General features: G+C 51.2%; 1 protein-coding gene across 4 annotated transcripts in view; it reads right to left on the bottom strand.

The window, feature by feature from the left end:
• Positions 1-2,593: 2,593 nt before the first annotated feature.
• LOC130514215 (RNA-binding Raly-like protein) overlaps positions 2,594-16,296 on the bottom strand; it is a 99,311-nt gene continuing 85,608 nt past the window's right edge. For all 4 annotated transcript variants that reach the window (XM_057013681.1, XM_057013679.1, XM_057013680.1 and 1 more), the window contains exons 3-9: positions 13,107-13,182; positions 12,183-12,230; positions 10,753-10,937; positions 6,559-6,672; positions 6,204-6,373; positions 5,149-5,187; positions 2,594-4,070 (exon numbers count right to left, since the gene is read on the bottom strand). In XM_057013681.1, the coding sequence (XP_056869661.1) occupies positions 5,155-5,187; positions 6,204-6,373; positions 6,559-6,672; positions 10,753-10,937; positions 12,183-12,230; positions 13,107-13,182 (626 nt within the window). In that variant the 3' untranslated portion in view covers positions 2,594-4,070; positions 5,149-5,154. The remainder of the gene's footprint in view (positions 4,071-5,148; positions 5,188-6,203; positions 6,374-6,558; positions 6,673-10,752; positions 10,938-12,182; positions 12,231-13,106; positions 13,183-16,296) is intronic.

Raw genomic sequence — 16,296 nt, forward strand, 5'->3', positions numbered from 1 at the left:
GCTCGTGACGTGGTCGTCCTCCGCTCTCTTTCATTTCCCCCCGACGACAGAAGCGTAATAACTTATTTTCCGTCTCCGTGGAGAGTTATTAGGGCGAGTGTTATCGGCGGGGGGAACCTGCGGGCGGTGGGGGGCGGCGGCGCCATCTCGGGCCGTATCGGACTCCTCGCCGCAGCACAAAGGGACGGGATTCAATTATGAGGCGACAGCTCGAGGCGACGCCGTCTCGTCTTTATCTGGCCGCGTCTCCCAGATTCACTTCCTGTTTCTCTCGCGTGACCGAACCTGCCTCTCTGCAGAGCATTAAACAGATAAACTCGCCTCTCTCGTACGTACGGGAACCCTCCAAGGTCAGGAAGAGGACGGAGTGACTGCGCCCACCTTGCAGGTTCCAGATGAGGCCGGAGCTGATCATGTCAGACCGGTGTGGAAAAGATACCGATCGCAAAGGAGATTAAGAGCCGGATGAAACCGGACTAGCTTGGGCGTCGCTGATCTCTGGCGATTCATCATCTCGACGGGGTGGATCCTCAGATCAAAGGCTGCCGCTCGAGAGGAACGGACCGATGTTGGTCCCAATTTGTTGCCTCCTGACCAGATAAAGAATTTCCTAAACCAGCACATTTCAGATATGAGCTATCTTTAATGGCCGGCTAACGCTAGGTTTAAGAAAACACAATCTTTGCTGGTTTAAAAGGTGAATCTAGGACCGGAACTGCTCCTTTTAATGTTTTTACGGAATTGAACGAAAAACGTGTTTCGAAACCTGGCCCCTCCCCCTGCTTGTTGAGTGGGCGGGGCCAGGAGGAGGCCCAGGGAGCATTTCAGGGGCGCTGAAGGTTTGATGGTTCTCATGAACAACCCAGTTTCAGTGACTCAAAAGGAAACATTTATTGATTCAAAGTCAGACTTGAAGGCAACACGAGCTTTGGAGTTCATGGACACTTTAAGAACTTAAATGTCAGAGAACAAGGTGGCAAACAGCAGGAGCAACCCCAGCACGTGGTCTTAAGTAGACAGCAAGGCAATCAGACACAGGTGTAGCACGCAGGGGGTGATGGGGGCAGTCAGGTGAGACACATGAGGGTAATCAGGTCTCTGATTTTGATTCCCAACTGGAGGTCGTCACTTCGTTCCAGCTGAACCAGCAGATCTGTTTTCAGACGCTTCCCCCTGAAACGACCCCATGATGGAAACCACCTGAGGACCCTGATGATGATGCAGCTGTAGAGCATGTGGACACGTGCCCCCCACCACCACCCAACTGATAAAAACACACGTTCAAGGCAAATATATGCTTTAAAAATGAAGTTTTACCACACATCCACATCCAAAAAAAGTTAGGGGATGGATGGTAGCATGCTAGCATTAATGACTCCAACACCTCATCCTTCACTGCTGTCAACAACAAAAAAAATCCACCGACTCCCTTAAAAACCTCCGCAGAGATGTAAATCAGCGCTTCGCACCGATTCATTTAAATATTTTTCACATCAGATGAGGACAACATGCTCTTCAGCTAGCCTCCAGCTAATATAATATAAATGTTAATTAAGGCGTCGTGACGCACACAACCCAACACGAGTTTTCCTTCACTGTCCAGATACTTTTCCTACTTAAAGGAAAATTGTGGTTGGCCTGGTTCTATTTTTTTTAATGTGCTCAAAACTCAAACATGGAGCCTTTAAACTGTCGTCATCTAGGGACACATTTGGCTAATGCTATCTGGCGTTGTAGTCAACAGCTTTGTGATGTTGGACGATAAATTTGGCTCATTGCTGATACCTTAGACCTAGCCTACACATAGGCTAGCTTGATTGACGAGTCGTGAAAGGCAAAACAGAAAACTTTAGCCTTAAACTTCCACCACGACAAAAAACGGTTTAAAAAACATTTTAAACATTTTAAACATTTTCTCCGTTTTCCTCGCCATCATGGTCGATTTACTTCAGACGGTCGTAACGGGGTGACACGTTTTCCTTTGTAGGTTAAACAGAAACAGCTGCGCACTTTTACGTTAGCCGCCGCTGTACAACGAGCAGGCTAATTGCGTGTAGCAGCCAGTTAGCCCTCATTAACCTTTCAGCGTTAGCTTTTACTGTGGATAAATGGGGGCGGTTTAATTGGCCATCTGTTGCCGCACTGCTAACTATGGAGGCGCTAATGAGTGTCATCCAAGGACGTCGCTGTTGCAGTATAAAGATAGCAGCTTCAGCTAGCTTTCATGTGCTAGGTTAGCCCAAGGATGACACAAACTGGCCGTTCAGGTGAGTATTCATATTGAATGAGGAAGTTTAATGAGTTTTAAATTAGCAGATAATGTGTGCGGACTTTAAAACACATAAATTAATACTGTCGCTCATCGGCTGGTGGAGGGCCAGATTGTTTAATAGGAAAACACCGATATCAGATGACAAGCTGGTGTTAGCGCCGCACTGACTGGTGTTAATTTGACACATATTCAAACACTGAACCTGTTAAAAGTGTCATTTTGACGGCTCCCGGCGGCCACCGGGGACGTAATCAACGTCAAAAACGAGCCGCCGGCGCCGACGAGAAAACATGCAGTAATGAAACGAGGCCAAACAAAAGCTTTTTGCTTTTTTTTCTTCACCCTTCAGTTCATTTTTATTTGAAAAAACGAAAATGTTGAAACAGAGGTAAATATGACACAAACATCGTAATGGCTCGTTGTTTTTTTTTTTTAGCCTCACACCATTGGTTTCAATACACAAACTGAAAATACAAAGTGACAGTAAACATGCCTTTTAATAAAAATATCTTTACAAAAATGTACATTTCTATACAACAGTTAGCAGTTCTCTCGGACCCGCTCCATCGTCCAGTGACATTTAAAACAAACATGAAGAAGTCTCCAGATAAATACCACAGCTAAAAGCAAGATTTCTCTTTTTATTTTTTTTTTTTAAACATCATCACTGTTTGTTAAGTAACGGGCTGAAAAAAAACAAAAACAAAAACAGCAGTTTCCCGTATTTTTTTTCCCCCAAAATACAAAAATAGTGCTAAATATCAGCCATCGTCGTCCACCTACACTCGCTTCCAATTAGCTCTGAGATCGTTTACGTGATTCTTTTTTCAGTTGCTTGTTGCCTTCGCGGACCTGTAGGAAATAACAACTCTTAGTCTTTGTGAAAACACAGACGTGACGACACATTAGGGAAAATTTAGGTTCTTTTTGCTCAACCGGTTTATTGTCAAACTGCTAACGTAGCTAATGGAGCCACGCTAATCCAGCCCACCCACCCCTGACTGGAATCTTTACCCAGATGGAGGATTTTGTCATTTTTATTTCAGACTCAAATCTCACTGGTTGAGATCTTTGGGGATTTTGCACAACAATTTCTAAACCGAAAGAATTAAGATAATATTTTCCTCTTTTATCAGACATCTAGCAAAAGAGCTAATCTTTAGCCACTTTGCCTTCAAATTGAGCTGCGATTCGTTATCCAACTCAAGCTGCTTTCATCTGCACGACAAGTGGGGAACCTCCAGGGGGCGCCGGTGAGAACTCATGGGATGTAAGGAGGAGTGAGGGTGACATTAGGACGCCTGGTCAGGCTCCTCCTCATGATGGAGCTTGGCTAGAGTCCGGAAGGCGCCCGGAGGATGGTTGCCTGATAAATGGACACACCAAAAGGACGCTAAGCTAGCGGCTAGAGGATTTATGCATGAGTCAGACCCGGCAGTCGAAAGCGCCGGTGCTGCCGTTGTTATCATACGTCACATCTCGTTTGTTTGTCTGATCCAGGCAACATCACAAAAAATAAAAATAAAAATAAAAACGTTGGAATTTGCAAAAACACGTCAAAGGATAGAAGAATAAAACCTTTCACTTGCTAGCGTGGTTGCTATTTTCGGGATGACGCTCGGCCTCTGGTGGTGAATAATGAGGCCGACTCAGCATTAAAATACGTTTCCTTTCGAGCGTAACGCCGCAGAGAGGTCGTCCTTCCAAGTCCGGTCTGGTGCCTCGGATAAATTTCCATTTCTTGAAGGTGATGATGAATTCTGATACCGCCGCCCGGGGGGGTGTCTGCCGCCGCACCCTGAGGTGACAGAGGATAAAACGGATCAGGACGCGTTGTAAGACTCAGCGACTCTGACGGGGATTAGCCCGAGTTTTAAAGCTTGTCCGTTCGAATCGCCACGGAAGAGCACGAAGTTTGCTCCCCTGCCGGACTCGACTCGCTGAGGCTCTCGCGCGGAGCCGTGCGCGCTCGCCGGACCTGAAAGCTAAACTCGGATAAGTTCTGAACCAGCTCCGGAGGGATTTTCATGTTTGGGAACGGATGGAATTGGACAGAAACTCAACCTGGGTGAAAAGAAGGAAAACTCAAGCGTGATGTGGTTTCTAAAGAGCTGGGAGGAAACGGGAGGGCCGGACGGAAGGGAAAACTAAGCTAACATGCTAATCCAGCACGCTCATAAACAGGCAGCAACAAAAACAAATGAAAAGATGGTTTCAGTTCTAGTTGTCCCAGACTTCGCTGCCCTAAGAACGAGGAAAGGTGCGTGTTGATGCTAGCAGGTTATCAGAGTAGTGCCCACTGATGCTAGCAGGGCTTTGCTCAAAGGAGCGTGGAAGGGCAGGAAGAGGGGATGTAGAAAACTACAGGGGCAGTTTTCTCAGTACAAAACGAGGCTAACCGATGCTAATAAATCTCCCCGAGAGGACGTTTATTTGATTACAGCCATCACTGCTTTATAATCTCCAAACTACTTTTTTTTTCTGCTCCCCCAGAGCTGAAGACAGAGATTAGCTCTGTGTATTAGCAGCAGACCGCGACACATAAACAAAGACGATCCCGGCAGGATTCAGCTAATCGCGTTATTACCTCTGCCGAGACGGGAACGTCTTTACCTTCGCCATTCATCCCCTCCTCCGGACAATTCAATTAGCCGAACGCCATTTACGGGCCGTTCTGGAACACCATTACTGCTCTTCCCTTCGAATTTAGCGTTAGCTGTGGGGCTAGCCTTCCAAATATCGGCAGGCGGGCGACTTGGGGGATGAATGATGTACGTTCAGGGTCACACTTCACCGGTCAAACCTTTAAATAAGGACCAGGTTTTTAATGAAAAGGGTCGACCCAGAAACTGTCCGATGAAACGGAACGCACTTACTTGAGCTCAGTTGTCGATATCCGATACGTGGTTCTCTATCTGGAAAACAGAGAGCGTTCATCAGTCTCAGGCTGCGTTTCATAGCTCAAAACCACCGTTTACGCCAAACTGCAGATCAATGTGACCTTCAGGTTGATACATCTCCACCGTGTCTCGGAGAAATAATGCCTGTTATTAGCGGCGGCTAGCTCCTATCCCCCCAACACACACACACACACACACACACACACACACACACACAAGCTGAATGCTATGATTACTCTGATGTCAGCAAATAGGTGGTTTTATGAGCTCCTCCAGATTTATAGAAAAGCAGGAATAACGAGTCAAATACAGGTTTCAACCATTTTCCATGAGAGTTTACGCTTAAAAACACTTAATTCGGGTGCGGAAGATCGAGTTCACGAATCTGAAAGAAAAACGTCCCCGTGCCTTTTTATCGAAATACTTGCTTTTAATTCGTTAAGCTAAAAAATAGAGACGTTAAAAGTTTAATTGATGTTGGAGTTCCTTCAATTTCCTGTGAATTTGCTTATTTAACTTGGTTACTCAGACGCACCACGTGGACCTCAAAGATCTCTCATGCAGAACGGTCCTCAGGATTCAGGAGGACTTCATTTATAACACAAGACAGGAGAAGAAGAAAAAAAAAACTTTGGGCGATTTATACGGACGACCGAACTTAAATCGTCCTGGGTTTTAATTCCCCTCTCAGTCATTTCAATTAAAAACAGACGTCAGCTCCTCGACTGTAGCGGCGGCGCTTCGTCATTGACCTTGTTAGAGACCACCTGGGCTTAAGGCCTCTCCTGATGCCTCGCTTTAATTATACCCTGGAAGTGTGTGTGTGTGTGTGTGTGTGTGTGTGTGTGTGTAGCCCGCGCTGGGGTCGACAGGCAGACGCTGTCAGCCTGGAAGTCCGGCTCCCCCAGATCTCTGCTCATGAATAATTCAGACAAGATAAAATATCAGGAAGACCGTCTGCCCGCTTGAGATCTCCCAGGGTGCATTGCTCCCTGGCTCCCCTGTCAGGCTCTGACAGCCAGAACTCTCACCAGATGGTGGCTGCCGTCCTCGTCATAGTCGTCCTCTCCCCCGTCGGTCATCTCCCCCGCCTCCACGTCCAGGGCGCCCTCGCCGGCCTCCTCCCCGGAGTTTTCCGCCGCCTCCGACAAGGATCCGTCGTGCAGCGAGTCGCAGTTGTCCTCGTACTTCCTCTGAGCCTCTGCGGGAGAGCGAAGGCACGGGTGACGGAGCGCTCGACACCCCCAGACTAGCAACACCGCTGCACGCCAGGCTAGCTCAACGGGTGCTGAGGCTAGCTTAGCTTTGGCTGAAGGTGGCGTGGAGCCGCCGGGCAGAACCGCTGAGTCAGCATTGGCTGTCGCCCTTCTCAGGGTCGTTTCTCACCGGAATCGACTCTCTGTTGCTTTTCGATCTTCTCCAGACGCCCCAGCAAAGAGTCGATCTTCATCTTGATATGAGTCAGCTCCCGCTTGATGGTCTGCAGCTGGTCGGACTTCACTGGGACACACAAACACATGGGATTAGGGCGACGTTCCCCCTCCCGCCTGCTGAAATCCTCAGTTTTGGACAGTGGAACGTCCTTCTGAATCATCTGAATCATCTCAAGCTGCGTTTCCCGGCTGAGACTGCGGACACACAGCTTTCAATTTTTAGATTAGCTCACAGCTGCCGCCCACCGTGCCGCGCGGCGCCGCTCCAGCTCGGCTCCGGAACGCCACCATCCCAACATAAAAAAGCCTGGCATCTCCGTACTGATAGCATTTGTAAAGCAGCGGGCGTTTACTTCCCGCCAGCATCACAGGCAGGAGGCAGTTGCGCTCCGTCCTCTGCTTCGGGATTAACGAGCAACTGGAAATTAGATCCACCGTTACCGGGACCTCTGAGAATAATCCGGGAGTAGCGGGCGGAACTGGGACCTCTGCTGGAACACTTTGGGTTCTGGTCACTACTGAAATCTGACAGCCTGTTTGTGTTTTCCAGTCTGCAACACGACCCCGTCGTTGCCCCGGTAACAGCAGGACAGACCCCCCCCCACCTGGTTCTGCATTTCACCATAAACACTTGAACTCTGGGTAAATGGAGCGGAACTGTGTCCTATTAAAGGTAAAAACTCCTCTGGAGACGGATTTAATGTATCTAATTATAGACATATTTGTTTTCACCTCAAACTGGGCAGATTAAAGAATTCCAGCCGTAAAGTGATTTGTTAATCCCGTCTCTCCACCCTCAAACGTGTCATCTTACCGGGGAAGGAAAAACAAACGGCGGAGGTTGAGGAGGGAACAGAAAATCCTCCCTGACACCTATCAGGGCCGGAGGAGCCCTCCGTAAACAAAGCCGCCAATTTCAGACGGAAAAATCCCGGAAGGGAGGAAACGGCGTCCGGCGAGTCCCTGCCGGTGCGCCCATGCCGCGAGGCGACCGCCGACGCTTTGTAAGTGACACGTTTGTGGGAAGTAACGGGTGGAACAACGGTTTCGGAACAACGCAAGCTGACGCAAGAACCTTCAGAGAGGGAAAAACACCTGGAAAACAGCCGGAAGCTGAACTTATCTGCACTTCAACGCTAACGAGAGCCGCCTCCAACAACAATTAATCCTTATTAATTCTTAATTACTCAAGACTCTTTGTTCTTAGGTGAAGGCTACAAGAATGGAAATCCGCCTGATGATGGCTCCTGCCGCTACTTGGAGCAAACCTTGAACGGACCCCTCCTGTTAATAAAACGGAATAAACTGTGCGTCTCGTTTTAGCCTTCGGGTCAATGTGGGCAGCTCGTTTTGTTCTGAAGAGGAACGTTTCCGTGGCAACGTTTAACAGGATCTCCACGGCCGGGGGAGCGTACGGTGGCTGTGGAGGAACAAAATGCTGGTCTGACGCCCACAGATCCATAAACATCCCCGACCCACCTTGGAGGGGCCTTTGATGGGTGGACCTTTGATGACACCCAGTTAATCCAGGAGGATTAAAGGAGGTGGTGCTGCAAAAATAATCACCCACTCTTCCGTGCAAAAGATTCTAATCTGGACTCTTGTTTAGAGATTTGTGGAGCTAGTGGGGGGAGGATGTGTGTGTGTGTGTGTGGGGGTCCTCATGGGTCATGTCCGACAGGAACCACACTATAATGTAAAGCAGAAATCCAGCTCATGGTCCAGAGAAGCAGAAAATCGACCTTTCCCGGGGGGACGAGGACGCAGATATCAGGACAGTTTCCATCTCAGGATCAGCTGCTTCCATCTGTGACCCAACGCACACGTCCGCGTTCCCACATTATCCCGGCTCGCTTTTAAGATAAGGAGGTGTTTCTAATTTATCAGCGCCTCCAGGCTTTCTTTTCTTTTGGGCTAAAAAACACAGGTGCTGATCCAAAATGGCATCTTAAAACAGGCGGGGTCGAAGGAGATGGATATTTTAGAAGCGTTGGGAGGGAATTAGGGCGAGAGGAAAGGATGGAGAGCAAAGGAAAGTTTCCTCTGTCCTCATGAAGATTCAGGAGGACGTCAAACTTTGAAGAGTCTCCCTTGAAATAATTAAAAACTCCCCTCAGTCGGATCCAGAACTCCACCAATGATGTCTGGACTCCCGCTGGGACAGAAAACTGGGACTTTTAAAGGGATTCCCGACAGATTTTAGCCCCCCTTTCCCACCGCAACTACCTGGAATTTTGGCTATTTTCTTCTTCTTTGGTAGAAGTCGTTGTTGTTGTTTGTTTTGTTGCCATTTTGCTGATTGTTTGTTAGTTTTGAGGTTTCCAAGATTAATTTAAACCTTAAATGTTTAATAGGATCATGATGCAGGATGAGCTCCCAATAACAGTTCCTGGAAAAGTTCCAGCCATAGATTCATCACTTCCCCGTTAACCGCTTCTTATTCCGAATCGGGGTCTCAGGGGTTGCTGGAGAATAGGAGAATATCCCAGCATTCACTGGGAGAAAAGTTATTCATCAACATTCCAGAGGGGAAGCTTTTCCAGAGGAAGTTACAGCAGACTTTCAAATTAAATCACCATTAAGATGAAGGTTTCTAAAGGTGAAACTGGGCTTCAGCTGCCATTTATCATTACCACACACACACACACACACACACACACACACACACACACACACACACACACACACACAGGAGGAGGATCAGTGTGGCGCTTCAAAGGGGGGTTGAGTGTGGAAAAACTCATTTATCCCTCCTCATAATCCATCCTCATGACAGCTGCTGGCTTCTTCTCCCTCCAGCCAGTTACTGCTTATGCTTGGCTCAACTGGCCCAGCCCCAGTCCCAGTACCAGTCCCAGTCCCAGCCCCAGCACCAGCCCCTGCACCAGCCCCAGCCCCAGCCCCAGCCCCAGGCCCAGCCCCAGCCCCAGCCCCAGCCCCAGCCCCAGTCCCAGTCCCAGCCCCAGCACCAGCCCCTGCACCAGCCCCAGCCCCAGCCCCAGCCCCAGCCCCAGCCCCAGCACCTACCCCAGCCCCAGCCCCAGCCCCAGCCCCAGCACCAGCACCAGCCCCAGCCCCAGCACCAGCACCAGCCCCTGCACCAGCCCCTGCACCAGCCCCAGCACCAGCCCCAGCACCAGCCCCAGCCCCAGCACCAGCCCCAGTACCAGCCCCTCTCCCAGCCCCAGCCCCAGCACCTGCCCCAGCCCCAGCCCCAGTACCAGCACCAGCACCAGCCCCAGCCCCAGCACCAGCACCAGCACCAGCACCAGCCCCTGCACCAGCCCCTGCACCAGCCCCAGCACCAGCACCAGCCCCAGCACCAGCCCCAGCCCCAGCACCAGCCCCAGTACCAGCCCCAGCCCCTCTCCCAGCCCCAGTCCCAGCCCCAGCACCAGCCCCAGCACCTGCCCCAGCCCCAGCACCAGCCCCAGCCCCAGCCCCAGCCCCAGCCCCAGCCCCAGCACCAGAACCCCCCCTGTTGTTTGACCAGGCTGACTTTAATTTGCCGTTCAATCTCTCTCAAATGAAGTCAATAGACCATTTTGCACATCCCGGCAGGGTGGAATTAGGGGGCAGACGGGCTGTTTCTCCCTCACATTAGCAACAGTAACTAGGTTCTCCAGCCTGGGTTCTCCTGACGGATCCGTCCAAGCTGCTCGCGCCGATAACACCCGCACAGACGGGCGACGGTGGAACAAACGCAGCTGCCGATTATACAGACGGAGGCCGGCTCTCAGGGAAACGGGGCCGACGGCGGCGCCGCGGGGACGGCCCCAATCTCACGTTAATTAGAGCTGCGTGGTTAAAATGCATCGCTGGTTGATCGAAGGGGATTTGGACGGATCGGGGACGACAGCAGCAAGTTAGCCGAATGCGTTCTGGACCGCAGTCAGCTGTCTGTAGCCCGACACGTCGGAGCGGAGCGCTCTGGGCTCCTAAAGCTTCCAATCCAGCTGCCGCCGTCACGCTAAGCGCTGTCGTTTTTGAGATCTGCATTAAGCCCTTTGGTTTTGTGGAAAGGACAGAATCCAATTAGCATAATTAGCCAGCATCCGCTCGGAATATGACATTTTTATTGGCGCGAGATGTGACCGGTTGGGCGCGAGGACGAGCCGGAGAAGAGAGAAGAATGTGTCGTACGTACGTTTCAGCCCGGAAGAGGAGGAGGAGGATGTGGGAGGTCTGGAGGAGGAAGAGGAGGAGGAGGAGGAGGTTTTGAGAGGGAAGGAGGTCTTCACGCGGCGGGAAGAGGGAGCGAGGACCCTGGAACGTTTGAGGGGGATCACAGCTCTGGGTGGGGGGGCCACTCTGCCGTGGTAGTCAAAAAGCCTTGAGGAAATAGAGACAAGAGAAAAGTGAACTTTTTACAGTAATAACACAGCAATAAATGTGTTATAACTGGTTTAGCAGCATAATTAAGAAACATGATGGAGGTTTCCTAAAATGTTTGCAGAGCGCTGATGTTTGCTAGCAGCAGGAATATGCTAATCTAGCCGCGCGCCTTCATTGTGAGGATGCAAATAAGGGTTCCAGCCTGCGGTGCAGAAACAGGAAGAGACACCGCGGCGTGGAGGAGCGCGCCGCCGTTTGACACGGCCTCCTCAGGCGGGCGGGTGTGAGGTTGCACCCAGTGCGGAGGGACGGAAAACCTCATTTAGGGGCCCAAAGTCCCGCCGAAGGGTTTGGCTTTTGTCGTTCCTCATTTGTAGATGACAGCGGCGACGGCGCTAATCTCTTGGCGTCTCCATTGAGAGTGAAGAGGATGAAGAGAAAAGGGCGGTGAAATGTCAGATGGAGGTGTCGGATGAAGGTGTCAGCCTCGGCGGTCCCGCCCGTCGGCAGGCGTCTCTCACGGCTCTCGACACGCTCGACATTTAGAAAATGTCTGTGGAGATGAGCAGCCCGATCACTGGCGGGGGAGGCGGAGCCAAGACGAGGGCGTCATGCTACGAAAACCCAGAACCGCTACGCTGAGCGGGCCGAGAACCATTCGGGTTTGTGGGTGGGAACCAGGCGAAAGAAGCCCAGATAGTTCCCAACGTATCAGAGGAAACGTTCTCCGGAACGTCCTCCTCTTTTCCTTCCTCCTGTCTGGCTTCTGGTTCCACTCGCCTGCGGCACAACGAGCGCCGCTTTGTCCTTTTTTACCGTGCTGCAGCCCCGGGAGCCCCAACTCTCCCCCTGCAGCCGGAGGCTCCCTGGATCGTTAGAGCAGCACGAGGATACAAACACTCCGAGAACACCGGTGGAACAGGCGAGGGCTAATGACCCTGAAGGGTCCCTGTGAGGTTTGGAGCTGTTGGATTATGCTGAGAACTGCTCCCCTCTCTGAGGAACCAGCAGCTTTGGCCACGCTTCCATCCAGCGTTTTAAGTCTAAAGCCGATTTATTTATGTTTTAGCTCCGACCAGGAGGGACGCATGTAATATTTATAGAAACACGGCGCTCCTCAGTGAATTTAAAGACAGGGATTTGACCGCTAAGGCCCTTATACGCTATAAAACCGTCTGTGTATATGATATTATATCCCTACAGCACTAAAACTCTAGCTAGCTTAGTGTGGATGATACGTACCTGCTGTAGAAATCATCCCTGTAGTACTCGTAATCAAACTCATACCCACTGAAAGAGAAGAGGGAGAACAGGGGGGGGGGGGGGGGGGGGGGTCAGAAACCAGCAAACAACGAGAGGGGCGCCATTTTGGATCTGTCAAAAGTGAGCAGATCAAAACGCCGGCTTGTTCTGATTCAAGCGGACACGCTCTAGTTTACGCCGAAAGCTTATTGCAAGGTTCGGCACGCATGCAAACGCCGTGACGAAAGGACGTTTCATAGTGGGGGGGGGGAGGGCGGGAAGAAAAATCCTTGCTTAGATCCCAGAGAGAAATCAATGATAAGCACAAACAGAGGACGGCAGCTCGTTAGAATTCAGGATGAGAAATAAAAATTAAGGAAAGGAGCTGCTTTAAAATGTAGCCGCTCTCCTGGGAATTGTAATTAGGGCGAATGTATTAGGATTTCAATTTAGAGCCTCTCCCGCTCCCGCTCCCGAATTACCATATTAGATCCTGGCTGTTTCCAGCGGCTGCTATAAAATGCTAATGAGGCTGTTAATGAAACACAACACAGTCTATTAACTTAGCAAAAATAAGTTGTTCGCGTGCAACAAAGCATTCAGAAAGAAATCGGCCGTGGAAAACTGGCTGGTCCGCGAGAATTTTCCCATTTCTTCGACTCAAAGGGACGTTTGACCTGCGTGTCACATTAAAGTGAGGCAAGCAGGCGGAGCTTTGATCTTCGGAGGAACAGAAAGTCAGGGCCGTTCTTAAGGAACAGCGTCTCCTTTGAGCTCTGAACGCAGCTCCAGCCACAGAACAACGCCGCACATTAAAGGACCCAATTAGAAAATTCGAGGTTTCAAATATAAAAGCAGGAAAAAGTGGAAATATTCCGATGATTAGCATCGTCAGGGTGTGTGATCGGCCCGTGGAGCACGTACCTGTAGACAGCTGAGAGCGGCCTTTTGGATCCTGGTTTGGGCCTGTATGGCTTCGGCTCGCCCGCCATGTTTATGTCTGCAAACACACACATCGTGCACGGTTAGCATGGCTAATGGTTAGCATGGCTAACTCAAGTTCTGCACTGCCACAACCTTCCATTATTTTGCGATTGACTGCCCCTCCCCCGCTACCAGAACACCTCAGCCCAGTCCCCCACGGGCTGAGCTGATACCATATTAACATTCGGACTTTTCCCCTGCGAGGGAGCTGATTTCCTGCTCCGTGTCTCCGTGTTGTAGCACCTTTTCAAAGGTGGCGATGAGGCCGATTATCCCCCCACAGCTTTCATCCCAAATCCATTCACACCTGCATTGTTTCCACCTGTGAGATGGTTTCCCAGGGTCTCCGCATGACCTCGCTGCCGCTGCACGTCCACAGGTGTCAGATCCTCGAATCAACGTGGACATAAAGGGTTTTTAAACTGGTGCCAATTCAAAGACGCCTTCAGTTGCCCTTTCAAAAGTTTAACATTTGACGTCACTGACGAGCCTGATCACAAAGATGGAGCTTTGCCAAAGGTTCTGCTCGGCCTTCATCAACGCCGGCGCTGGGAGGGATCCAAAGGAGCAGCTGGTTCAAACTAAAGCAAGGCGAAGAGCGACCTTGAGGGCGTGGAGGCGGAATCCATTTTTAACAAAAAATTAAAAAAACCACACCGGAATAATTAATAATTGATCGGCTACAGTTGTCCCCCCCCCGATGAATTCTCAGGTGCGTACAGTAGATCGCTGGGAAGGAAAAGCACTTTCTCAGACCTGAATTTAAAACGCCTCCACAAGCGGAACAAATTTGCCTTTAATCATTTCCGCCTTTTAAACACCAAACAAGTGGAAGCAGCCGAATCCCCGGCAGTGGAATAGCACCGGGGCGAGAAAATAAGCTCCTGGCAAACTCTCGCCGCCTCCTCTCAGCGGCCGCTCTCGTGAGAAATTGGATTAAACCCTGGCGTGTTTGTGCACTCCCTACTTAGACATGCTAAAACTGACTTTTTATGCAGCGCAGCGGCACCAAACCCGGGAACGAGCACGAAAACGGGAGTCGGCGGACTTAACGGAGCACGTTGGAATTGACCACGAAGCTGATAATTCTGCTCATTAATCTGAGGCTTTAGCGGCGGGAACACGAAGAGCGCAGCTTTAATTAGCCCGCCGCCGTCCAAAATATTCAACAGCCGCTCTGAAGCTGCTTCATCTCGCCTCTGCCTCCTCGTACCAGCCATTTCCTGCTGATGCTCAGCATGCTAGCTGCAGTAGCAGAGTTAGCCTCGGCCACAATTTGTTTGTAAACGGATGCTTGTCTTGGCTAAACTGTTGTGAGGCTAAACGCAAACAAGAGACGCTACTATGGAAACAGCAGCTAGCATCTAAAATAAAACCACTTGCGGCTAAAACGAAGCTAACCCTCCACAGATGTCGGTACTCTGCGTTGCTTTGCCATCAGCGTGCTAAACTCTTCCTTCTTGTTTGGGTTGTTTTCCGGATATTTGGTGGAGCTAAGGGTCTCGACCCCGCCGCGCTCATATGCATGTCGAGGGAATTATTTATGCCCAGGTTTCATCTCGACTCCAATCTCCTGCCTCTTAGAGCCGGTGAAACGCACCCGGTTACGTATAAATATTTCAGCAAACGCTGCTGCTGGCGGAGGAACCGACCGAAGGTTTGTGGAGGTTGCTGCCTCCCCGCGCTAATTGTGCTCTCGCCGTCTTTATCACCCAACCTCTCTCCTCATCTTTTATTACCCCAACACTACCCTCCCCGAACACTCCACGACTGACGCGAGGCCCCGAAGGAAGGGCCACAAAAACACAGAAACCTTTAATATTCCACTGACACAATCCAAAAGACTTGGGAGTTCATGAGAATGCAAGAGACATTCCTGCTGGACAGGACGGGGAGCTGTGGCGCGGAATCTCTCTTCCTCCTTCGTGGTTTTATATCTTTCAACATTTGTGTCTGGAGGACGGCGGAGACGAAACCAGCTAATAGCCCGAGGCTTCAGAGGAAAGCTAGCAGCCAGCGGGGGTCACCGCAAGGTCGGGCGGGCTCGTGGGACAAAAAGCCTCTTGTATCGGTGCTGCGGAGTGTCAGAAAAGGGCAGTTTGCTGCGAATCAATTACGCCGCCGCTCGCCTCCCTTCCGTCGGGGTGATAACAAGTCGACCGGCTTTCAGCGCCTCACCTCGGAACGCTGGAACTGAACTGGAAGCTAAATCTCAGACGCTCTTCATCGGGTGCAGCGACAGAAACCGCGCCGGGTTGCCACGCAAAAGGCCGCGATTCATGACAATTGCCGGGAGGTTTCATCACTTTTCCCGAAGTTCTGGGCCCTCATACGGGACCAGAGCTTGACGCCGGCGTTCCCAGTGTGCTCGCGCTGACTCCGTGGCGCCGGCGGTCGTTGCCGGTGACTACGAGCCGGTCGTCGCTTCTTCCCCCCCCTTTTTTGGCGTGTTTTCATTCCTCCCTCGCCTCCTCGGTGACGAGATCAACATTCCAGGCAGAGGCGGAGAAGAACAAATGAGCGGGACGTGGCGGGAGCTGCCGATCATCTCCTCACGGTTCCAGTCGCCGTGGCGCCGGCCTCCCCCGCGTCTTAATTAACTGTACAAAGGAAGCAACGGCTCCTCCGCAGGAAGCTGCGGCGCGAAGACACCAGGATGTGGCGGAGACGGATGGAGGCGGCAGGTGGGGATGTCGGAAAAAAGCCGCAGTGTTGGTGGGGGGGGGGGGAACCGCTGCCTCCATTTCCTGGCCTGGAGCTCCAGCCCAGGGTGGGGCTGGATGGTGCACGTCTCATCTGTGCCCCCCTCATGTCTTCCAAGGTCTCGGGAAGTAGCACAGGCGGAGAATTCCAATAGATTTATTCCGAATCTCACAGTGAATTATAATGAAACCTGTGCCACAGGAGGCGCCGCGGCGGCCCGCAGCCTCCCCCTGAACATGAAAGCTACCAAGGCCCTCGGCCAAGGTCACGGGGCAACGCCGCCGCTCCAGAAGGAAACGAGCGTTCACCTTTTGTCTCCGGAGAAAAGCAGCTGCGCTCACGCCACCGACGTCTGTAGCTAATCAGCCGCTCGCTTTAATTACAACCGAAACGGGCGGCTGGCAGGCGACATCTGCACATCAAAGGT

This window comes from Takifugu flavidus, chromosome 17 (assembly GCF_003711565.1).
Source record: "Takifugu flavidus isolate HTHZ2018 chromosome 17, ASM371156v2, whole genome shotgun sequence".
Taxonomy (NCBI): domain Eukaryota; kingdom Metazoa; phylum Chordata; class Actinopteri; order Tetraodontiformes; family Tetraodontidae; genus Takifugu; species Takifugu flavidus.